This window comes from Prionailurus bengalensis, chromosome A3, assembly GCF_016509475.1.
Source record: "Prionailurus bengalensis isolate Pbe53 chromosome A3, Fcat_Pben_1.1_paternal_pri, whole genome shotgun sequence".
Taxonomy (NCBI): Eukaryota; Metazoa; Chordata; class Mammalia; order Carnivora; family Felidae; genus Prionailurus; species Prionailurus bengalensis.
In genome coordinates this window covers 12469127-12495150 of record NC_057354.1, presented here as the reverse complement: position 1 = coordinate 12495150, position 26024 = coordinate 12469127, and the positions used below count along the sequence as shown (strand labels likewise).

The window sequence follows — 26024 nt, the reverse complement described above, 5'->3', positions numbered from 1 at the left end:
TAAATAAATAGTGTAATAGTCACCGAGGAGGGAATAACTTCTCATCTTTGAACAACTTGTAAATAAAAGTGCAGTTACAGATTGAACACACAGCCAAATTACCTAACGCACCACTAAAGGTTAGGTGAGAAAGTGCATATTTCAAAAAATACCAAGAACAGTTAATAAAAGGGAATCCCAAAGTTAAGGTCTGCAAAAAAAATCCTGTAGAAGAAACAGAAGTTATAGGAAATCACTAATTGCCTTCCAAAAGTAAAGAAACCTTTCAAATATCACTATGCTTTAGAAAAATGTGAAAACTAGCTTCATGTGAGTAGAAATTTGTGTTTCTGAAATGCATAATAGTAATAGCTACCATCTCTCAAGCATCTACTAACTGTCAGGCATTGTGCTCCACACTTCAACATATATTCTCTGGTTTAATTGTCACAGTAGACCCATTTGGGTAGGTATTATCCCCATTTTACAGATGAGGAAACTGAGGTTCAAAAAACAGCAGTAGCTTGCCCAAGGTCACATAGTTAGTAAGGAGCTGAGATTTAAACCCAGATTTGCCTGACACCAAAGGTGACTCACCTCACCACACTAAGGTACCTATTTAGGATTGTGGCTGATGTTACTTTTAGTCAAATTAAAAGAGAAACTTGATATCATTCAAGGCCTGAGGTTTGCACATCAAGAAAAATGAGGCATAAAGAGACCAATAATTCATCCTTAATTATGTTTACTGCAAGGCTAGGATCACAAATAGGAGGCTGGATTCCTTCTCTCATACCATACCCTCTCTCATACTGCAGCTGCAAAGATAAAGCCAGATATGCACACATTTAAGTTCCAAGATTTACATTATCAAACAAGCTTCAAAGACTGAATTCCCAAATAGCAAATAGTAAAAAATTTAAGTTACAGTCTTCCATTCTCTAAGATAAGGGGAAGGACAAGTGAAGTCAGAGACAGTCCAAAGGACTGACTCACTTTGAGACTAATTTCTACCTCTCATTTTCAAACCTTTTACCTGAATGGCTAACAAGTGGGAAAACGGATTTCCTGTTCCCTTCCTATCCTGGCCCAGCCTAAGGTACACGTGAAAACAAGCAGGAAAGGAGCCAGAGGCAGGCTGCAGCCAGGAGACCCAGAGCCTCGAAAATTCACGGGAAATCATTCACAGGGGCTTGGGAATGGTCTCTACTCAGAATCCTAAATACAACCACATGCTAACTGGAGTTCCCAAAAAGAAGCATATCTTTTCTTTGACCCATTCTGCAAGGGTCAAGAGAAGCGGCTTGCCAAAAATCTATACTTTGGCATCTCCTGAAGACAGCCTCAGTGGTTTGAAAATATGTATTCTGAACCACAGCACCACGTGGAGCAGTATAAAAAAACAGAAAACATTCCTGGTGGGTTATAAATGCACAAGCACAATATTTACCTTACAGTGAGCTGGACCTTGCTCACGCAAAAGCTTATACTCAGGCTGAATCTTGTTGAAACGGGCTAACTCATTCACAAGACACATTGGGGTTTTCTCTTTGGGGTGTGCCATGCTAGAAGGAACTGAAAAATAACGTAAGAGCAATGAAGTCAACTAGCAGTATATAGGACTGCTGCTCTCCCAGGGACACGAAAAAAGAGGGGAAAACGGAAGGTCTTAAGGATTCAGAGCAGCAGTGACACACAACTGCAAACCACAAGGGGGCACCTGCCTGAAGACACAGCTGGGGTCTTCTCCGGACCAGCTGAAGCCAGGTAACCTAGGAGAGGGCAGGTCTTCCAAAGAGAGAACAGAAGGCAGGGGAATAACTAACCCATGGCAGGCAAGCAAGATTTACATCAGAGGCAGCCCTGGTATTATAACCAACCAAGGGAATAACAAGGAGGTCTTTTGAGCACAGACACACTGGTTCCCACAACAGCTGTCAGCTGTACCCTGTTCGTTATTTCACAAAACTCAACATGCCAATACCATCTCTCAAACAATGACTGTCGTTTTCTACACAGCTAGTGTCTCATTCCTAGTCTTCTCTCAGAGGCTGCCATCCTCAGACCTTATCTACTTCAGAGAATTCTACAAGTAAAATAAAATGTCCGTGGTGGGCAGGAGTAATAGGATGTGGATATAAGAACACATTAGAAGAAAAGGCAGTAAATCCCAGAGGACTGAAACAGTCTATAACATTTCCTTTTAAGATGGTCTGTGACGGCAAATTTGGGGAAAACTGAATTCTTAGGGTATTATGACCAGTCAAGACTGCTACCCGGTGAGCCAATCCACGGAAGTCTAGAGGTAGTGTGACAGATGCCATGCAGCTGAGAGTGGGGTGAGCCAACACTCTAAGAACAGATTTATAAAGTAAAGGAAATGAGAAATGAAAAAGGAAATGCAAGGGAAATTGTCAAACACAAGGGGTTGAGAGATGTGTTAGAAGGTGACTCTGGTATGGAGACACCCATGCTGACACCCCATTTAATTGGTTTTACCACTTTGGGGGAGGGTTGGGAAGCAGAACATTTGTTTTCAGGTCTGTTTATTTTTCAGGTGTTTCAAGTCTTTTCTCACCGATGAGCACATTTATTTGCTATTATTTCCTTTTTTAGTTTTGTTTTTAAGTAATCTCTACACCCAATGCAGGGCTCGAACTCATGACCAAGATCAAGGGTCACGTGCTCTACTGACTGAGCGGGCCAGGCACCCCATCAACAAGCACATTTAGTTCTTTTTTATTTTCTTAATAATCAGATTTAAATGCTTCCGAACTTACTCCCTCTCTAAAACTCTGCTTCAGTGTTCAATTTCTAATGGGTCCTCACTGTGATTTCTGAACTACCTCTGGAACCTCAACTTAAACTCACTTGTTCAAAATAAAAACTAACAAATGCCAATACTCTCTGGCTTTCCAGTAAATGTGGCTGCCCCCTTGCCTGGGATGTAATCTCAAAGGCATATAAAATGGAGGCTCACACATACAAGAATTCATGGTCAGTTCTGGGAAATAATTTTTAAAGCAGAATTTTCCCATAAAACAACAAATATCCAGAGTAGTATTTACTGTTCAATTCTTTCTGCTAGACACCACTTTATAACCAACTAGGTTTTATAGTTTACTTTTCAATTCTCTTTCTTACACTTTGAAGTGGTCTGTCAACTCAGGCCTCCATCAACCCAATATACAACCAGTGTTTTATATCTGGAAAAAAGAAGCATGGATGTTAATACTTTCTTCTGCTTCTTGAAGGTAATGTGAGAGTTCCCTACATCTGCAGTCTACTTATCAGATCAGAAAACAGGCTAAGAAAACATTTGAAAAAGAAGACACTTGGATTCATACGCTTACCTGCAGCTGCACTGGTGGGTGTGATAGATGCAGAGGGTAAAGCAGAGTTTTGAATAGGTCTACCTGCATTTTCAGAGGGCAGAGAGCTAGCAGTAGAAGGAATACTCATCAAAGGCTGTGAGAGAAGAGACTGGTTCTTGTTCAGTATTTGGCTCCCTGAGAGAGCAGCAGATGGGTTCTGAACTTGCACTTGAACTTGAGACATGGTCACTTTCAACAAAAGTGAACAACTGCAGGTAAACAGCTTTCAGTGCAGGTTAATTCAGTGCTATGAAGTCTAAAGTTCTACCTAAAAGTTGTAAGGGAAAGAAAATAAAAAGGTAAATTATAGAGGAGATATGTAATCACCAATATTCAGTCAAAATTGGTGTCACCTACTCAAGAATGAAATTAGTCCCGTTAGGCCTGTAGCTATGTTGATGTATTAGAAGTGTTTCTCTCCTTGGTATACATACAGTGAGGTTCCTGGCCTTGTGACTTTCTCACAGTGCTTTTAAAGGACTTACAATACCCATATGCTCTGCGTGTTCATTTTATAAAGAGAATCCAGTAGGGTGAAATGACATTCATTATTGAACATTAAGAGCTATGAACTATAGTTTATATTCAAAATGGCAAATTAAAAAATACGGAGAGGCTTTCCATACCATATAGGATATGGTAAAGATTTCTGGCCTCAAAATTGTAAGAAGCTGAAAGCAAAATGGGTTCGTAAGACCCTTTAATGTGGAATTCGTAAACACTGCTTCCATGGAAGGGCCATGTGCTGACTGGTACCCTTACAGTTTTCCTTTAAGCTCACTGAAGAAAGAGAAGAGTTTCTCACTTTTGCTGCTGCTTTTTCCTCGTGATGACAAAAGATCTATTTTTTTTCCTACAAGGTTTGTCTAGATGGTCTCATTTAGTTACAGACCACAAACAAAACTGTTGCATCTACATTAATACGCAAGATCCTGAGAAATCATCTGAATAGTAAAGAACATTCTATAGCCTTTGTACTATTAAAAGCAAAAGTGGCAAAGAGGAAGAAGAGAGGAACAGATTTCAGACTGGCCATTTCATCGGTGTGGCTGGGCAGTGGGACCCAGGAAGCAGAGGAGATGGTTTACTTCATCTTGTAAGTTCCAAACGCATTACTTCTATTACATTTAAATTTCCTCCTAAGTCAAAAATAAGGGCAGTTCTGCTTACGTTCATGGCCATCCTTCAAAAAGCTGAAAATGTTTAAGCAAGTCAAAAGTACTCAAAAATAACCAGTAGCAACAAAGAGTAGAAAAAGGCAATCAAAACAGAAACCAGCAAACAAATCAAAAGTTCTATTACAGAGTGTTACTTTAATTTTTTTAACAGTCTCAAGATGATTTTTAATTAAAGCTGGATCTTTAGAAAGAGATGAAGGACCACAATTAAGTTACTTGAGAAGTTCTGGCACATTCTCTCTTGCTGAGAGCAAAAAGAACTGCAAAACTAAAAACAACAACCCAAATACTTCAGCTGAAACATGACTGGATATACAGACCTAAGCACCACCTTGTTCACCAAAATCCCCCATACTGCAGTTATTCCTTTGTTTACTTTTGGAGTCAGAACAAAGTGACAGACGAGGTCCACTGAAGACTAGATAACTGTTCTGGCAGACAAGTTGCCAATGTCAAGAAACAAGTTCAGAACCACCCAGAAATTAGCTAGGACCTTGTGTCCTTATTCTGATTTCCTTCAGCTGTCAAAATAGAAATATTTCTCTCTCAATGCCCCCCCCACCCACCTGCACTCCCTCTTTCTACACTTTGCCTCAATGGCATTCCCCCCCACCCCTTCCCCAAATCATCTATAGTGCACTCACAACTGCACAACACCAACCGCTGGTTACAGGTCAAAAAAAAAAGTCAAAAGCAAAGCGTCTGCTCCAGAGCCTACCTGCATCCCATAAGCAGCAACCCAACCCTGCCCTGGGTGGCTCTCAGAGGAGGAGACTGAATGAATGAACTAAATTTAGAAAGGGTAGGGCCCCAGGGGATCTGTTTTGGCTAATGCTGTCTACAGCAGGCCCACAACCAGCATCTCCAGTCACAGACATAAATACACAGATTTTCTAGAAGCTGAAAAAGGGAACAAATGGCCTTTAATTAAGACTGCCCCCAAAATGTTAACCTCATCTTCACCTGGCATTGTATCTTTATAACAACTGGTTGAAACAAGTAGTTCAAAACAGCAAATAGAAATTTCCTAAAACCCTAGTAATTTACAAATTTTTAATTTCCACCATGACCAACAGTAAAATTCAACAAACAGTACTCATTAGCACATGAACACTTCTATGTGTCTTTAAGCCTGAAAAGAGAAGCTAATGCAGTGGTTCTAAAGAGGTGACAATTTTCGTCCCCAAAGACATCTTACAATGTCTGGAGATATTGTTTGTCACAACTGGAGGATGGGATGACCTACTGGGATCTAGTGGATAGAGGGACCAGGGATGCTATTTTGAGTATACATATACCAACCAACAAAATAAAATATTACTAATTTAATAAATAGCTTATATTTTTAGGAAAAGAAAATCTCCTTTTCATTTCAAAAGGCTCTAAAAAAAATTTTGAGGCTAATATTTTACCCAAACAGATGTTCCTCTCCCAAAGAGAAGCCAGGCAGCTAACGTAGTTTACAAATAGGGTAAAATATACTATTTACCCACATAATTTGAACAAATAAAGCTTTTCACTACTGCTAATTATACAGTTCACAGCAGCATTTAGTGGAATCATGGAATTCTGGAGATACTACTTCTGTATAAATGCAGAATCTGTTGCTGTTCAGTACTCTGTCCCGAAGATTAAAACCTTAAATGAAAACTTGTCTTTTCTTTTGAGCCTATCTTTAAGGATTACTTTCCACCAGACACATTAGGGACTCAAAAGAGATTAAAATGATTTGTTAGTCTTCTTATAAAAGAACAATATTTTGGGGTGCCTGGGTGGCGCAGTCGGTTAAGCGTCCGACTTCAGCCAGGTCACGATCTCGCGGTCTGTGAGTTCGAGCCCCGCGTCGGGCTCTGGGCTGATGGCTCAGAGCCTGGAGCCTATTTCTGACTCTGTGTCTCCCTCTCTCTCTGCCCCTCCCCCGTTCATGCTCTGTCTCTCTCTGTCCCAAAAATAAATAAACGTTGAAAAAAAATTTAAAAAAAAAAAGAACAATATTTTACACACAGTAAAATTAGGTTGAAAATTGAAAACACAAAGACTTCAGTTTCCCCCAGCTCTGGAAACACCTTTAACTGTTAAGCCTGTGTTGCGTTGCTCTTTCCCTGCCTCCAGCACAGATGAGGGCCTTTAATCTCCTGGTTTCTCTTATTTGAAGAGCTTTAGACACCAACTCAGGATAATATGTTCATCTTATTCTCAAATCCTTATATTTATCTAGCACAAACAATCAGCACTATAACACAGAGGAGTGACAGGGCAGAGTTAGGGGTACCATCTTTTTTAAAAGACTCCTAATTCCAACTCCCCCAAGTCCCAAATTTGGCTTGGTGATACAAAAGTCTTCTTATAAAAACAAAGAGTCTCACTTTGGCTGGCAGCTTCCTTTTTACAAGTGTCAAGTACTTTTTAATGGGTAGTAGGGAAGGGGAATATGGGCACATGAATATTACAAAAGCATTTTAAAAAAATTATATCTACATGGGGTGCCTGGGTGGCTCAGTCGGTTAAGCATTTGACTCTTGCTTTTGGCTCAGGTCGTGATCTCACCAACCATGAGATCGAGCCCCACATGGGGCTCTATGCTGACAGTGCAGATCCGGCTTGAGATTCTTTCTCGTTTTCTCTCTGCGCCTCCCCTGCTCACACGCACACTCTCACTCTCTCTTTCAAAATAAAGAAAGAAAGAGATTACAAGTAATGTGTTAAAAAGTGATGAGGCACAAATGCAAATTCCTCACTCAGCAGTGATTTATCAAGTCTAGGCCATAGTGAATGCAAGGAGTGATCTGTTTAATACACAAGAAGGCTGATCCTTCCAGAAATAGTTTACAGAAATATCTATAAGGGTGCTTAGTCTTACTTTCAACTACCAGGTTGTTAAATGTTGTCATATGAAACAACTACTTCAGCAATTATGGAAGAACATCATTTTTAATATCCAATTTGTAGCTACCGTAATATATGACTTTACTTTTGTATTCAACACATCATTCCCCTGTGCCATAAGCGATGTTTCCAAACAAGGTGTGTGAAAGAAAAAAGGAAAAGAAAAAGTCATCCCAATTCTGGACAAGCTTTTACGATAGCCACAAACATTTTAGTAAATACCTCTTCCTTCAAAGTCCTCCCTCAAATCTTACATAGCATGGGTACACAAATACAAGAGTACTACAATAGCCTTAAAATACATCTAAAATGCCCACATCATTCCTTTAAATTCAACAGTTATTTCCAAGATCCTCTGTGGACACACCTTAGAAATTGCAATGCAGTCATATGTTTTCTACAAATAAACTCACCCTATCTTCCTATCTTCACCCCTACCAGCACCCACCATCCCCACTCTGATTCCCAGAATAGCAATTCATTGACTCCAAACATCATCCAAACACCTGTAGGCAGGGCAGCTGCAAAAACAGAAACACAGCAATCGCTGTACTCCTACATAATCAATTCTAAAAAGATAACAGCATTATCAAGCAAATAATATCCCATAGCAGGCCCATATATCAAATTACCCGATAATTAAAAGGTTCTTTAAAAGAAATATGACCCAACTACTTAAGACAGAGGGAAAAACAAAACAGACCACTATGTACTTGGTGCTCAAAAGAAAGACGGGACAAGTAGCCCCAAGGAGGCATAATCACTTGCAAAACAATAAAATCAGCCAAAAATAATGCCTGGAAGCTCAGGCTGTTAAGATCTTTGCATCCAAGACTGAATGTGGCCCCTGTCTCAAACGTGGCTCAGTGCCAAGTGGGAAGCGGAGGATTTTCCTTCCACACAAATGTAACCACTGGGTGGTCCGTTTAAAGAAACACTTCCTAAAAGAGAATTCATTCTCAATTGTTCATCCTATAAAAACCATCACACCAAACTGTATACTAAGATGAAAAAAACTTTACCTCTACAGCCCAATAAGCTGCAAACCTTACTTTTTTCCTAGCTTTGAAACCTTATCAACCTCCTCTCTCCCATTCCCTAGGAGGAATTCTTAAAAATTACTAAAGTCAAACACATTATTTCTTGTAAACACAGAAGTGTTTTTTAAAATCTAAACTTATAAAAACATACAAAAATGTTTTAAACCAACCAAAATGAATAACTAATCATGATTTGCTGGAGATTTTTAAGAGTACTACTGTGTGACCTATTCTTAAATAAGAAGGGGCTTAGTTTAATATAAAGTTAACTGGCTTTTCCTTTCAGAAAAGGGAAATTGTACTCTGTAACTATGTGCCGTCTACCTAGAAACACGACTGCATTTACCATCATCTTCATGCAAAACAGACCAGAGTCAAGACCCAGTTTCTAAGAAACCAGCCTTGCTGCTAAGTAGCAACCAACAATGTTAAATCAGATCAAACTTCTGAGTTGTGGCTTTCAGTTCTACTCCCAAACAAAATAGCAATTATCCACCTAATTCTTGGCAATCCACCGCCTGGTGCCTCAGTTTCCCCAGACACCTTGTAGTAGGATATTTGACAAAGCTTTAGCTGTAGCAATCTGAGAGCTGAAACAATGAAAAAATCCTGAGGCATTGTAACAGTTATTCAGTTTTTTGAAAAGAAAAGCATTAAATAAACGCAGTGTAAATCCATTCACTGAGCCTGGTACAACTTCTCTAATTTCCTTACGCTTCAATTTCCTCATTCCCAAAGAAAGCTGGGTTTAACTTGTCCACTAATCACTACCTCGGGGATACGGTATAATGATATGCTTTTAGCTCTGAGGTAAAGTGCTAAAACAAAAGGCAGTATGACAGGTGCAGTGTATTTCACAGTGCCCTGACATAAAACTGTAAAATCTTTTTGGTCCAGATCATCACAAGCAGCCAGTGGTAAATGGAACTTGATTCATAACCCTGTCTCATGACAGAAAACAATGTTGGATTAGTTCCACAAGTTTGAAAACCAAGTTTTACATTAACAATCTGAAAGGCAAACGACAAAAGCCACTATAATCAGGATGCTCACCAACCAAGTTATGTTTAATGACAACTTTAGGGGCACCTGGAGGGCTCAGTCAATTGAGCATCTGACTCTTGAACTCTGACTCAGGTCATGATCTCGTGGTTCGGGAGTTCTAGCTCTGCACTGGGCTCTGTGCTGACAGCATAGACCCTGCTTGGGGTTCTCTCTCTCTCCATCTCTCTCTGTCCCTTCCCTGCTGGCGTGCGTGTGCTTATTCTATCTCTCTCTCAAAATAAATAATCTCAAAAAAAAAATTTTTTAAAAAAAAGACAGTTTTGGTGGTCAACTTTCATGTCTCAACATTTAAAGTTATATGGCAGTACAGGCTAAAGGGCTTTCCACTCTAGTCATCAACCTTCCCTGTATTTACTTTCTAATTAAATCTCAAGAATGAGAAGAAATTCAAACTGCATACAATTTATTCTGTTTCTCTAATATTACAGCCAGAAGTAAAAGTCATTTTCCACACAAGTCATTCAAGAGTTCAAAAAATATTAGATTATGAACAGGCCTGAAATTATAGCACCAAATTACGTGTACCTTAAAAAGAGGTGCTCCAGGAATAATGTTGTTTTGGTTCAGTTCTGAGAGGTTATGTGGTTAGGAAACTCCTAGAAAATAAGAAACAATAATAATTTATTAGAGTAGATCATTTCTGAAAATGAAGATATATACTATTCAAGTTTTGGGGAAACCTAAAATTTACAAGTAGGGAAGTGTCTGAAAGCATGATGTCATGGCTTAAAGCAGCACACTGCAGAATTCAGGAAAGATACAACTGCCAACTGGGTAAAGAGTACTTTGTGGAGACATGACCACAAGAGAGCTGTGAATACCTCGAAACTAATTTTAAAGAAAGAAACTGGACATCATATACTGTCTGATCACACAAGCCTGATTTTTAAACTTATGGATTTTTTTAAACTACTGGCTAAATATTCTGTTCATAAATATTACCATATGCTTGATGATGCAAATACAATTGCATGGGAAACTTTACAAAAAGGCACTTTGTACACAAATATTCTTATATTAAACTGCACAGTACAAAAAAGCACATTACCTCTAGTAAATCCAAACCATAATCGTTCTTTAGAACTGGATTTCAGGAGACATAATAGTTTAATTCTCAAACTCTCAGGTCTGATTTAGCTACAGGTATCTTCCTTTTTAAAGGGTAGTACAGGTGTCCCTTGAACAACAAGAGGGTTAGGAGTGCCAATCCCCCACCCCACAGAGTGGAAAATTCAGGCTTTAACTTTTCACTCCCTGAAGACTTACTCACTAATAGCCTAACTGTTGACCAGAAGCCTTACCGACAACATAAACAGTTGAGTAACACATATTTTGTATATTATATGTATTCTATACAGTATTCTTCCAATCAAGCTAGAGAAAAGAAAATATTAATAAAATCATAAAGAGAAAATACATATATAATACTGTATTGTATTTTCAAAAAAATCCTCATATAAATGGACATACGCAGCTCAAACCCGGGTTGCAGTCAGTAACAAAGAAAACTCCTTACCTTGAGATGCCTTTTGCATTTTTACAACATTAAGTAATTTCATTCATTTCAATTCCTCACTGCTATTGGGGCTTAACAGAGGATGGAAATAGCTGTTCACTGTCCAAAATTTCAGAAATAAAATAAATTCTCCTTTGTTTTACAGTATGTTAACAATTAAAGTTCCTTCTGTAAATAGCATACTATGCTAACAATTTAACAATCTAGAATCCTGTTGCTCCATAATCTCACCCATTCACAAGACTAGCATTAGTGGAAACTGAAAAAGGCCTCTGAGCAGCCCAAAGAGATAGCTAAGACCACCCTGGAGAGCTCATGCCTTTTACTCCTGGGGCCTTTGCCTTAGTTCAAGCTTATCTGTGCTGAACCATTATGGTTAGGTTTGGGTATCTAAGTTTTCTAGCCCAACCCAGAAATTTAAAAAATTAGAATGAAATAAATAAATAAGACTGGCAAAAGGGAGCTGCTAGAACCAGACATCATGACAACAGTAAGAAACAATCACCAACAACTTTACAACAAAGAAAAAAGGAGGAGGGGAAAGAAATATAGCAGCGTGCAACCATTTGGATTTCAGACATATTTACACAATACAAGGATAGCTGACACTCATACACATTCACACTCCTGTGAGCAAACTCAGTTTTTGAAATCCCTCAACCATTTTCAAATGATAATCCCAAGCCGTCATGATTGTTTCCAGTGTATCTACAGAGCACTTACTCTCTCTAAGCAGTGGTAGAGAAGACAGACTGGGGGGTTAAGCCCAAATCTCTTTCTTTCCCACTCAAGCACACACACTAGAATACAAAACAGTGAATTACATTCATTGCTTTATTCATCCAACAATTACTGAACACCTATTTGCAGGCAGTATCCTAGGCACTGGGGAGAAAGGGGTGCACAAATAAGATACAGTCCCTGTCCTTGTGGAATTCACATTTGTACAGGAACAACCTTGAACCTAACGCAAACTTAAATTAAGAATTCACAGTGGCATTTTAACTTGTAGTAACAAATCATTTATGATCACACATCACATCATAACTAAAGAAGATACATAAGAACACAAAGACCCCTTAGCTGCAAAATGCTGATTTAGGATAAGGGCAAACCAGCTAAGCACAGTGTTGTTTGGTATGGTGGAAGGAAACTCCTGGCTGGAAATCTGAGTTTGGGTCCCAACTCTGGTGCTCAGTTGGATGATAAATGCTTCATTTAATAGGGCAAGAGGCTTCAACCTTTTAATATATTAAATGGGGTTACCACCACCAATTTCATATGATAGTAAAATAATAACTGTGTACTTCTCGGGTGGATTAACTGGTAATGTAGGTGAAATGCTTGTAAAGTATGATATTCCATGCCAGGGTTAGCTGTTAAACATCACTTTCTTAGGGTACACTGCAACTGACATAAAATGATGTTAAGTCACAGTCAAAACATATTATTGGGGCACCTGGGTGGCTCAGTGGGTTAGGCATCCAACTTTGGCTCAGGTCATGATCTCTCAACTGTGAGATCAAGCCCCACACTGGGCTCTGTGCTGATAGCAGCTCTGTGCCACTTCGAGTCCCCTATCCCCCTTTCTCTGCCCTTCCCCCACTCTCTCTCGAGCACATGCACTCTCTCTCCAAATAAAACATTTAAAAAAATTTTTTAAAAAGAAAAAAAAATTAAGAAAAAAAAAAAGCAAAATTAGAAAGAACTTTATCCCTCCCTCCAAAAAAAATTTATTCTTTTTTTATGTTTGGTGCTTAAACAGGTAAAGTCTGTTAACAGGAAAATCAGTACCCAGTAGTCATACTCTGAATGTTCCAGACTGTAAAGGTTCACTATACTACAAACCAAAAGGAAACTATTTACCTAACTCTATTTGTCATCTAGGTGAAGGGTCACAGAGCTTCAATGAGCAAGTTGGTTAAATTGTGCAACAAAGAACATAAGCCTCCAGGCATAATCAGACTTATCACTACATATAAATTATCTTCTTTCTGACCGAGGAAAGGACTGCCTAGCATTCTGTACGAAATCACAATGCCATCAGCAGACAATGGCCCTGTTTGTATCAGGGTGGAATCTGCAAGAGTAGAAAATTCATGCCTCAGTTAATTTTAATCTATAGAAAGCACGGACTTCAAAAAGTAAAACTGTGAGAAAATCTGACAAGATCTAGTTAAATCAAAAAGCTTGTGCCTGAGGGGAGCCGATATAGACAATTTAAGAAGGAGCATGTACTCACTTCATCCCCAGAGAAGACCCATTTCCAACACCTTTTCATGATTAATGAGACACACGTATGTCATTACAGACTACACGGTCACCTCAGTTGAGGTTAAAACACACAATGGAAACTCACACCAACTCATGAAAACCCCAAATCCAAACAACAGGTTTCATTTCACTGATGTAGTCTTTTAAAACTAACCCTAAGAGAGGACTACCGCCAGGGTGGAGAACCAAAGAGGCTTCCTATTCAAGGAGATCAGCAATTCAAAGAAAATAAAAAAGAAACTGTTCGGGAGGCAGTTCAATACCAAACAGAAAGTTACATGAAATATTCCCAATACCATCAGTGAGGAAATGGATGTTAGAAATGGCTAGGAGGCAAAGAGGGCAACAGCCACCTCGCCCTATAAAGTTAATTGGAAGTTTAGTTAACTCATATCCAATAAAGTAGAATATTGTAATTTTAAAGATAATCATGTTCAGGGTGCCTGAGTGGCTCAGTCTGTTAAGCATCCGAACTCTTCATTTTGGCTCAGGTCATGATCTCACAGTTCAGTTTTTGAGATGGAACCCCATACAGCTTGCATGGGATTCTCTCTCCCTCTCTGCCCCTCCCCTGCTCTCTCTCTCTCAAAATAAATAAACATGAAAAAAAAATAAAGAAACTGATTTTCTTAACAACCTTATTTACATCTCATAAATCATTTTTAGCAAACTTCATGAATGATTATAGCAATAATTTAGGGGAGAGCCTCCTACAGGTTCATGAAACCTCCTTCTCCCCGTTTACTTCTAAGTAGTTCCCCCAACTCCACAAACTCTGAATCACCTTAAAAGTTTTAGTTTGACTGTATCAATGCATCACAGCAAACCAGGAAACCGTAAGTCTTCAAACTATTTCAAGGGAATGATGAATAGGGTTCATTTTAAAAATTGAGTATTACTGATACAGACTTCTTTTTCAAATTGGTCTGATATTCTGGTAAACAAAAACCATCCTACCTATGGTAAAGCACTGGTGACACACAGAAAAAATTACCCTAAACAAAAAGCACCTGAGCATAATTAGAGATGAAGGATGGTTCAATGGATAGAGCTCAGGACCCCACTACAGTTACTTGGCCTCCTAGACAGGCCTCAGTATCCTCAGCCACTATGAACCTACATCTGCAAAGACGTTTTCGAGTATCAGAAATATAACATAAAGCGTCTACTTCAACTCTTAGCACAAAGGAAGAGCCTGAAGAACAGCAGCTTTTTATATTATTAGATAAATTCAATCTGACCCTTCAGATTCCTTTCCTGCATCAAGTAACCCTCATCCTGTAATCCTAACCTACCTAGCACATGGTTAAGAGCTCAATAAATAGTAGCAAGTATTATTATCCAGCGAATTTACTAATCCTGTCCTCAGCCACATAAACATCTATAAATATAAGCTTATAGCTACACACCACTTGTAAAAAACATTTTAAATGGGAACAGAGAACATGCTGACTAAAATCAACCCACTCATTGGGCAACCAGTTCTAAAGCTACATCAAATATAGAGACAATCTAATGAACAATCATTTTCATTTAAGGCAAAGACCCCAGGGCACTTAAGTAAATTTTTTTTTAGACTTTGTAGTCTGGTAGACATAACAAAAATCTTCTAGAACAATTATGACCTCTGTATTACATTATTAAAAAATAGCCTAGTTTGGTTCCATTACTGTTATAAACGCACAAAATCATCACACTTCTCCCCCAAATTAGATTCCAGATTAAACAGAAGCAGATGGGCTACAAATTTAATATTTAGAAGACTAATTTTTAATCGAAAGCAAGTACTTTCTTCGATAGATTTTCCCACTTTTGCTTTCAGTAAATATACTTACTTTGGAGGAACCCCCTGAATATACTCCTTTGACAAATAAATGAACATGTGTAATTCCAGAAACTATAATAAAGTCTGTGGAGAATTTGTCTCTGCCTTCTCTTATCCAGTGACATAAATTACTTTTACATCAACCTTATTCACTACTATGGGAATGTAAATATTTTAAAAATTAAGCTCTTTGCAGTTATTTCCCCCACTTTACCGTTTTTTTTAATAATAAATAATTTCCTTTGGTAAGATTTTCTAGTTTAGAGCAACAGATATCCAAGTCATCCATCTATTGGCATTTGTTACAATTAACACAGCTATATATTTGTAATCCTATTCTCTCTTTAGTAGGTGAGAACAAAGGATCTGGCCAACATTATTCAAACTTTGTAACACTTGATTTATAGATAAGCACACATTGGTGCAAAAATTCATTAAACATTTCTTCAAGAAAGCAAAAAGTTCTAGAGTCAAAGCAAAATTGGAAACAAATATCAACAAAGCTTTTAAAGTCCTAGGAACACCTTATAGAGCTGCCTCGATGTAAAATTAACTGTGGTGGGGGCACCTGGGTGGCTCAGTCAGCAAAGCATCCACCCTCTGGATTCCAGCTCAGGTCAAGATCTCATGGTCTTAAGATTGGGCCCCATGTCATATCAGGCTCTGCTGACGGCACGAAGCCTGCTTAGGATTCTCTCTCTCTCTCTCTCTCTCTCTCTCTCTCTCTCTCTCTCTCTCTCAGATTCTCTCTCTCTCTCTCTGCCCCTCCCCTGCTCACTCTCTCTCTCTCAAAAATGAATTAAAAAAAAAAAAAAAAAGAAATGTACTGAAAAATAAAATGGGGGGCACTTGGCTGGCTGAGTCAGAAGAGCATGTAACTCTTGTTCTCGGGGTCATGAGTTTGAGCCCCACGCTGGGTGCAGAGATTACTTAAACAAATAAAACTTAAAAAAATTCAAAAACAAAAACTTTTAAAAAAGAAAAATAAAATGAATGAATTCAAAGAGACGTGATAAAACAAGTATAGTAAAATGTCAACAGCAGAAAGCAGATGGTAGATACGGAGGTGCACGCTACAATTCTTTAAATGTTGTTATAGGTTTGAAAATGTTCATAATAGAATGTTGGGGAAAAATAAGGACAGTGAATAACATGTCTTCTAGTTCAATCTCTAATTTGTAAATTATACTTTTTGAAACAGCATAAATGTTAAGCCTTGATTTTTTTTAATGAGGTTTTATTTAAGGAAAAGCTCATTTAGAAAATTACACCAGAAGCATTTTAGCCACAAAGGTCTCTGTCACCAAAAGTTGAAAATTTAAAACAAGCTTTTATAGGTTTAGTGTGACGCAAAAGGTCTAGTGTGAAACAAAATCTGTCATAAACTTCTTTAAACACTTCTGAAGGCCCCAGAATCCCATTCCGAGAGAAAGAAAGCAACGCCAAAAGCTCTTGTTTGAGGGGGAAGAATTCACATTTCCACAAACCGAACAAGTCTTGTCACTAAGTGCAACAGCAAATAAGATGATCCAGTTTGCAGGATCATAAAAACAAGGTCCCTGGAACTGACTTATGACATCCAACAAAAAGATGTCTTTTTCATGAAAGTTTCATTTTTTATGCTGGTGAATTTCACTTTCACTCCATCCCCTAAGAGCAAGAGAAAGTTGCTCAGTAAGCGGAGACCCACTCTGACTCCTACAGTAAGTATCTTCGTTGTCTTACCGAGGGGAGGCTGGATACAGCAGCACAGTATAGGCCACCGTTTGAAGATTACACTCAGAATAATGTTAATGGGTTAGACTTCAGAGATGGGGGGGGGGAAGTTCTATGAGTCATGCTCCTTTCCAAACTTAAAATAATCTGTATATAAATGGGTTTTCTGGCTCAATCTTAAAAGAGAGCAATTTAAGTCTGAACAAACTGTATTTATGGTAACAATTCCAAATACTTAAAAGTTTTACTTTAAGCCTCCTGGGAAGCACTAAGCATTTTTTTAAAAATAAAGTACGTTTTGTGCCCTTTCTTAGATACCAAATTATTTTTTCCTAAGTTAATTTTAAGAGCTATTCATATCCCTCTCCATCTCTCAGATTGTAACAAGTAAAACCTAACATCCATTTTCACTACACCTGATCAAGCTCTAAAGTAAACATACACAATTGAAATTACGTTACAGGTCTAAAAACTGTGAAGTGTCCATGACCAGAAACTTGAAAATTAAGTAATGATTCCTTACTTATGCAATATTCCTGTCAACCTCCATTCTAGGAAAAAAAATCTCTTTTCAGACAGGAAAGAAAAATCATGAGCATCTATGCTGTGAAATTCATTCATACTTACTAAAAATAATTCTACAACAGAGTTTGGAAAGAAAATACCCTTTGCTTAATTCTTAACCTGAGGTGACAGCAGCATATTTATACCACGGTAAAGAAACTTTGAAAGTTTCATTATGAATTATTAACTATAGTTTAACTATGACACAGAGTTATTCTCCATTAGAAGTGGTTTAACAGGTCTCCATGAAAACGAAAATGGCTTTTCAATTATAGCCATTAATAGCTCAAGAACTGTTGCTTTTGTACACAAAGAAGCAAGGCAACATTTTGGACATGACTTTGAGTGGGAAAAGCACTGAACCAAGAGCTAATGTGGCAGCTTATTCTTTTTCTGCTGTATGATCATCATGTATAAACAAAGATGCGAAGTCCAATAAACAAAATGAGAACTAGGATTTCACTAAAAGTAAATTTTGTGACAGATTAACAGTCTGGGGCAATCTGGTAAAATTATATGGTGTTTAGGATTTGTTTCAAAATAACCTAGTTTGGGGGAGGAGGAACTACATGAAACAATATGACCTTGGCTACAAGTTAATTATCATTATTTTTTTTAAATTTTTTTTTCAACGTTTTTTATTTATTTTTGGGACAGAGAGAGACAGAGCATGAACGGGGGAGGGGCAGAGAGAGAGAGGGAGACACAGAATCGGAAACAGGCTCCAGGCTCTGAGCCATCAGCCCAGAGCCTGACGCGGGGCTCGAACTCCCGGACCGCGAGATCGTGACCTGGCTGAAGTCGGACGCTCAACCGACTGCGCCACCCAGGCGCCCCTACAAGTTAATTATTGTCAAAGCTAAGTGACCAATACATGGGGATTCTCTATAGTTATCCAACTTTTGCATGTTTTCCGTAATAAAAAGTTGTTTAAAAAAAGTTATGGGGCGCCTGGGTGGCTCAGTCGGTTCAGCGTCCGACTTCAGCTCAGGTCATGATCTCACAGTTCACGAGTTGGAGCCCCGCATCGGGCTCTGTGCTGACAGCTCGGACCCTGGAGCCTGCTTTGGATTCTGTGTCTCCCTCTCTCTCTACCTCTCTGCCCCTCCCTCTCCTCCGCCCCCCCCCCCCACCCCCCAGCCCAGAACTCTGGCTCTCTCTCTCAAAAATAAAATAAACATAAAAAAAGTTATCAACTGCAACATTAAAATACCATTTTCCCAAAACTACAATTCAGATGTGGCAGAGGCATGCTTGTTGCACAGATTTCTCTTTCTTTCTCTTTTTTTTTTCTTGCTTCCTTCCTTCCTTTCCCTCTCTTTCTCTCTCTCTCTCTCCTTTAGGTAGGCTTCATGTCCAGCACAGAGCCAGTCGTGGGCCTTGGATTTACAACGCTGAGATCAAGACCTGAGCTGAAATCAAGGGTCCGATGCTTAGCTGACTGAGCCACCCAGGCACTGTGGTACAGCTGTTTCTTAGGTGTTTTTAAAGAGTCATCCAAACAAATATTTTACAACAGAAATGACTCTGTCAGAAAATTACAGGAAAATGTCAACGTCAGAGAGGCCACGTTGCAGCACACGTTATTAAGAGACAGGTGTAAATCAAAACAATTTTGAATTCAGGAAGGAAATTTACTACCTAAAACAATCCTATGATACAGGAGAGCATTCAGTAGAGCAAACACACACTCTCTGCTTTTTTGTAAATTTGAACCACCATGAGTTACATTTCCTTTAATGAAAGGTACACATTGCAACTACATAAAGAATTAAAACAAACTCGGTATCTTTAAAGTTGCTGGTTTAAAATTCCCACCTGTCACCAGAAGGACGTAAACTGCTCCCTCTACAATCCAACTGTATTTTTAGTTTTTACTTCAACAAGCGGCAATGTAATTTATATTTGGTAAGCACACAGAATCCTGAAAGGCCAAAATCAATCAAAAAGCCCGATTAACTCTCTTTCCACCACCCTCTAAACAATTAAAGCTACAAGCAGAAGGGAAGAGTGACCTTAAAAACGTCCCCACAGCCAGAGAACAGAGGCAGAACAGACTGAAGCACATATCTTCGCAGGAACAGAAGAAAACTTCCACACAAGCAATACTGCGACACGGAGATGGGGCAAGGGCTTAAAAGGAAAGTCGGCCAACAGGGACGGAGGGAATAAAAGCAAAGCTGCAGTGAAAAAAAAGTTAGAAGTTAGAGATGCAGCGCAAGAAAAGACAGACATATTTTTTTCCAGCTTCATACACCGCCCCCTCCAGGGCCTGACACCGAGCAAATGCTCCGGAAAGGGTTCCTGAACTCAAGGAAAGCTTCGGCCAGCAACTTTCCCAGAAATGAAATGACAACAAGAAGCCGGAGGATGGAAGGAAAAATGGACAGGTTGCTCACACTGAAGGAACTGATGAAATCTTGTAGTTGGCTCAGCGGAGATGGAAATAACAGCATCTTTTACAGACTGCCTGCTTACAGAGTGTCCCAATTAAACGTACGCCCCTTTCAGATGTTAACAACCCAAAACAAAGCCCCGGCGCAGGCGGTGGGCACGCTCAAGCTTTCGGCCTCAAGGAAAACCTAGGTAGGTCAACTTATTTCCACTTTACCCCTTAAGTTATACCTTAATATCACGCTAATAAATTATGCAGACGGTTTATTGGGACACGCTGTGGGTCTGGCACTCTGATAAGCGCTTCACACGCCCCATTTCACGGAACCTTAACAGCGAGCGTTACGAGGCAGGAACCGCATTAGCCCCTTTGCCAACCAAGACACAAAGAGTTTAAGTGACTTGCTGAAAGGAGTAGCGCTGGGATTTGTACCCGTGTCAGGACACCTGGGCTGTGCTCGTAACCACTATGCTCCGGATCTGGCTGGGGAGATTTAGACGCTCAGGGACTTGAAGCGGGGAGCTCCCCCCCGACCCTACCACCCCCCGCCCCAGGAATAACTTCGGCATCCCCGCGCGCGAGGAAGAATAGGGAAAGGCGGCGTGGCACCTGTTTCTGGCCCCAGCAAGGGGTGGAGGAGCTGGGGCGCCTTGGGTCCAGGCCGCGGGGCGCCCCGAGGCGGGGGGCGCGGGAGGACCCGCCTCCTCCAGGAAGGCCCCGCGGGCGGGACAGAGGCCCGGGGAAGAAGCCAAGCGCGCGGGCCCGCCGAGGCCTAGGCCCCACCCGCCGCCTCCCTCCGTAGCCGCGGCGCCCGCGCGGGCCCCGCCAGGCCCGGCCGCCTCACCTGGCTGCTGCCCCGAGCTCGTCCCCCGGCCGGCGGTCCTGGGCGGCGGCGGCGGCGACGGGGGCGGCGAGGAGGGGAAGGAGGAAGGAAGAAGGGAGAGGAGGAAGGGAACGGCAGGAGGGAAGAGGCGGAGTGGCCGCGGAGAAGGCGGGCGCCGCCGGGCCGGGGGGTCAGAGGAAAGGGGGAGCCGAGCCAGACGCGGCGGCCGCCGGCGCAAACGCTGAAGAGCCGCTCCGGCGCCCGCAGCCCGGCAGGAAGTGACGGGGGAGGGGCCTGCGCCCGCCCCCGGCCCCCGCCCGCCTCCATGCCCGCCCCCCCCCCGCCCCGAAGTTCGAACCACAAGTCCCGGCTGGCGCTGCGCGGGCGCCTGCCATCGCAAGGCACTTCGGGAGACTGGTGGGTTGAGGCCTGGTCGGGCCGGCGTCGCGGCGGCCGGTCCTGGCTCCCGGGGCCTGCTGGGAGTTGTAGTCTGGGAATTGAGGGCTGCTCACTGGACCCGCAGCGAGGCTGGGCCGTCCTACTTAACTCCGCCCCACTTCGCTCTTCCCGTTTTCCTCTGCGTCCTTTTTCGCCAGCCCTCCGTTCCTTGTTTCTCTCCTTCTCTTAGTTCCTCCTTCCGTAAATGTTTATTAAACGCCTATTGCTGTGCAAGGTACTACTCCAAGAGTTGAGAATATAGAGGTGAACACACAAAAATCCCTACCCTCATGGAGCTTACGTTCTATGAGGGTGAAGCACATAATAAATAACAATGAGTAACTTGTAATGAGTGCCAGATTGTAACTTCTTTTACCCAGCTCTGGGTAAACTAAGTGGCTTTTCTCATCACGCTCATATGGGGGCTGGGGGTGAGGGTTAATGGTGGGAAATTTTGGATATCTACAATCACACTCAGCAAAGAATAATGCACTCATTGTGAGAGGGCCAGGAAACGGAAAGAACTGCAGATGCCCAGGCCTCCTCTCTCCTCACTCTGGGACTGCTTCCCCACTATTTAAAAATAGTTTATTTTCTCTCTCTGCCTGTCTTTCTCAGTATCTTTCAATCTAACTATTGCTCAATCCTTCTAGCCAAGGCAATAGAATTTAGTTTGCATAAATTCATGATATGAGGTTCTCTGGCTAAAGGGGCTTCTCCAAACATGGCTTTGGGACCTTGCCCCCGCCACAGAGGACTCCTTTCTCTGGACCAGGCCTCCTTATTCTGCTTCTTGTAAAGTGCAATAAGATTGAATTTCAGGACACCAAACAGTCAAAATACTTTCACTGTCCATTTAATGCCGGTCCAAAACATTGATAAGCAACATTGAGATCTTGTCCAGTCCTCCACTAGAGGAGAATTGTTTTCTCTAACCCTTAAGCAGTCTCCTAAGGATAGCTCACTTGGATAAAGGAGCAGACACAGAAGTGTTTCTCTAAACTCAAAGCTGAGGTCCCTGCACAATCAGACAATCTCTTCAAAGATGTAAAGGTAGAAGAGGATGTTCTTACCCATTTTACTATCACCCATGGGGACCTAAGTGATGGGCGAATGACTTCCAGTCTCAGTTTATTTCCCTTCTTCCATAGATTCAGAGGGAGATCCCGCTATTTTTTTTTTCCTAATCCAGACTTTGGATTTTATTCCACAACTTGGACCGTAATACAGCTGGACCTCAGTTTCCCTCTTAGTTAAATAGGAACAATTTCCTGACTTAACCAGTGGACATAAGAATTGGTAGAGAGCTTGATACGCTGTCTCATCTTCCCATCTTAAGAATGATAGGACTCTCTTTAGCGTTGTGAAATTCTAGGTGTGCCGCACTGAGCAGCCTAGGCTACTATCTACTCTTGCCAGTGACTGATCACGTGTCATTCTGGGGGTCACGTGTTCTTAGGGTACTGCCTCCCTTTTCCTCCTCTTAACCCCTTGCAATCACTTATCTTTGTCCTATCCCTATAGTTTTGCCTTTTCCAGAAATGTCATATAGTTGGAATCATGCATTCTGTAGCCTTTTCAGATTGGCTTCTTTCACTTAGTAATATGCCAAGTTTCCTCTATGTTTTTTTCATGGATTGATACCTCTTTTCTTTTTCTTTCTTTCTTTCTTTCTTTCTTTCTTTCTTTCTTTCTTTCTTTCTCTCGAGAGAGAGAGAGAGAGAGAGAGAGAGAAGGGGAGAGGAGAATAGGGAGAGGACTGTCAAGCAGGCTCCATGATCAGCATGGAGCCCAATCCCATGACTGTGAGATCATAACCTGAGCCAAAAATCAGGAGTTGGGTGCTTAACCCATTGAGCTACCCAGGTACCCCTTCTTTTTCTATTTTTTGATAGATCATAAATAATACAAAGTATAATTTTTAAATAAAAATTAACTTCTCACAGGGTTTTTATGAGATTTACCTGTTCTCATTCCTTATTACAAATACCTATAATTTATCTTCTAGGCAGAAACACACAGAATTTAATGTAATTTACTTAATGGTCACAATTTCTTACTTCCAATGTTATCTTAAAGAAAACTAAATAATTCTTTTATTGTTTGGCAAGAGTCAAGAAGTCTGCAGGCCCTTAGAAGAGAATTTGACTTACAGTCTCCAGGTACAAAGAGAGAAAACAAATCTAAATGACCCACCCCTGAACCCAGCCAGCCCCACAGCTAACCTACGCCTCAGTTAAATAAAATTCCTTGATTACACAAAATGAGTTCAGAGTCATTCTCAAAAAACAAGGAGTATTAAGAACACTCCTATGGTCAGGTGGCTGGGGACCAACCAAACCTGAAAGGGTCATGTCATGTGTATTATCTGACCAATCTCTAGCCCCATGCTTGCTCTTTGCTGACCTGATGGAAAAACAAAAACAGCCTCCCCTCCCCCCCAAAAAACCAATGAGTATTAAATCTTCAGCCTGTTGCTTTTCTTTCTTCTGTGTTTTTAGTTTTAATTAGTTGCTATCATTCTAATACATAATAATATGGGTTTGTATCATCTCTTTATTCTTTCTTTCTTTTTCTTTTTTTTATATCATCTCTTTAAAAATGAAGATTTGGCTGCACACAGCCTGCAGAGTGGCAACTGCACTCTAGACATGGGCACATTCTTTTCATCTCACTGCAGTCCTCACGCTGCCCATGTCTCTCATTTATGTTATTTTCCTGTTCCTGTGAACATTTAAGTTTGCAATGCCTGGCCTACTGTGTAACGGTATGGACTGAATGCTGGCCTGTGGAGCTGAACATTTGTCAGAAAGACAGACCCTGGTCAAAGAACTCCAAATGCAACTGTGATGACTACAGGAAGGAAAGATGGGACGCCAGGGTGGCTCAGTTGCTTAAACATCCGACTATAGATTTCAGCTCAGGTCGTGATCTCATGGTTTATGAGTTTGAGCCCCTCATCGGGCTCCACGCTGGCAGTGTGGAGCCTGCTTGGGATTCTCTCTCTCTCTCTCTCTCTCTCTCTCTCTCTCTCTCTCTCTCTTTCTGTCTCTCTCTCTCTCCCTCTCTCCTTCTCTCCCTCTCTCCCTCGCCCTCCCCAGCTCTCTCTCTCTCTCACAAAGTAAATAAATAAACTTTAAAGAAAGGTACATGGTGTTATGAGGGCGTTATGAACCCAAGTTTCAAGGTTTAGGGACAGAGCATACTAAAGTATTATAGCTTCAGCAAATATCTGCAGCATATGTAGATGGTAACTAGGCAAAAGGGGTGCAGGAAGGATTCTAATTAGGAAGAAAAGATATACAAAGCCACGTGGCCCATATTCTGGTTTCTATTGCTACAAAACAAATCACTTACAAATTTAGTGGCTTAAAATAACAGTGATGATTTTATCATCTCTCACAGATATGTGGGTCAGGAATTCAGAAAGAGTTTGCCTAGGCTTTTCTAACTTAGGGGTTTCTGATGTAGAGCTGGACCACATGCAGCCCCTGGAGGCTGGCTGGGCCTCTCCCTCTTCATGGGGCCTTAGAGACTGTCCACGTGGTCTCTGCATGGGCTGCTTTGGGCTTCCTCACAGCATGGCAGCCTCAGGGCTGTCAGACTGTTTACACAGTAGCTGGAGGCTTTCCGAGTTAGTGCTCCAGAGAACAAGGCAAAGCTGCATTTGCCTTGTGTGGCCTAGCCCTGGATGTCATATACAGTCACGTCCACTGTAGTTTACTAGCTACAAATGAGATGTAAGCCTGTCCAGATACAAAGGGAGGAGACTTAGACTCTACTTCCTGATGAGGAAGTGCAAATGGCAGGTCTGAAGCTCAGAGGAGAGTCAGAACTGGACACCTAATGTATGAATGGGTAGTGTTTGAAAGGTAATTGAAGCCTTGGGTGTGGATGTTAACGGATGTTAACACCTGAGGAACTACCTCTGCTCTACTCTCATGGCCCATTAGCAGAACTTTCTACCCTAATAATTATTCAATTATCCGATGAGTTTGCTCTATTTGGCTAGGATTATGTGCAACTTCCATGAGGGCACAGACTCAAGCTATCTTGGTCACCACGATGTGTCCCTGGCCCCTAAGACAGTGCCTGGTACACATATATTTCCATAAGCTGCTGAAGAACCACAGTCTCTCAACTCTGCTGGAGTCCCTAAAGAACAAGGAACACCTGAGGATTGATTAGTATATGTCAAAATCACTGTAGACTATGTTGCAAGGAGAAACAAGGCTGAGAACTACTTGCTGGTCTGGATGAGTAATTCTCAAGATTATTTGAGGTAGACTGCTCCCCTAGGGCTATTTCAGCATCTTAAGGGGAGAAGATTATATCTTAGAAGATGTAATGGAAAACAGCATTTACAAAGCAGGAAAAAAAAAAGAAAATTCCTAGGAATAAATTTTACAATAACAATGCACAATCTATATAAAGAGAAGATTTTTTTTTTAATGTTTATTTATTATTGAGAGACAGAGAGAGACAGAGCATGAGCGAGAGGGGCAGAGAGAGAGACACATAATCCGAAGCAAGCTCCAGGTTCTGAGCTGTCAGCACAGAGCCTGACGCGGGGCTCGAACTCACAGACCGCGAGATCATGACCTGAGCTGAAGTAGGACACTCAACCGACTGAGCCACCCAGGAGCCACGTATATGAAAAGAAGATTTAAATTCTACAGAAGGATGAAGAAAAAGACTTAAAAATATATAATTTATGTTCTTCACTAGCAAGACTGCATCATTAAGATATCAGACACTCTGGGGCACCCGCGTGGCTCAGTCGGTTGAGCGTCCAACTTCGGCTCAGGTCATGATCTCGCGGTCTGTGAGTTCGAGCCCCACATCGGGCTCTGTGCTGACAGCTTGGAACCTGGAGCCTGCTTCAGATTCTGTGTCTCCCTCTCTCTCTGCCCCTCTCTCGCTCATGCTGTCTCTCTCTCTGTCAAAAATA

At 41.0% G+C, this 26024-nt stretch overlaps 1 protein-coding gene across 17 annotated transcripts in view; it reads right to left on the bottom strand.

Annotated features, from left to right (window-relative positions):
- STAU1 (staufen double-stranded RNA binding protein 1) overlaps positions 1 to 26024 on the bottom strand; it is an 82647-nt gene that overhangs the window by 34004 nt on the left and 22619 nt on the right. For 4 of the 17 annotated variants that reach the window (XM_043553705.1, XM_043553708.1, XM_043553710.1 and 1 more), the window contains exons 1-4: positions 20657 to 20919; positions 10048 to 10118; positions 3333 to 3621; positions 1430 to 1554 (exon numbers count right to left, since the gene is read on the bottom strand). In XM_043553705.1, the coding sequence (XP_043409640.1) occupies positions 1430 to 1554; positions 3333 to 3537 (330 nt within the window). In that variant the 5' untranslated portion in view covers positions 3538 to 3621; positions 10048 to 10118; positions 20657 to 20919. Of the gene's footprint in view, positions 1 to 1429; positions 1555 to 3332; positions 3622 to 10047; positions 10119 to 19432; positions 19936 to 20656; positions 20923 to 26024 lie in introns of those variants that run through there. The other 13 variants (XM_043553713.1, XM_043553715.1, XM_043553718.1 and 10 more) reach the window with 11 other exon arrangements.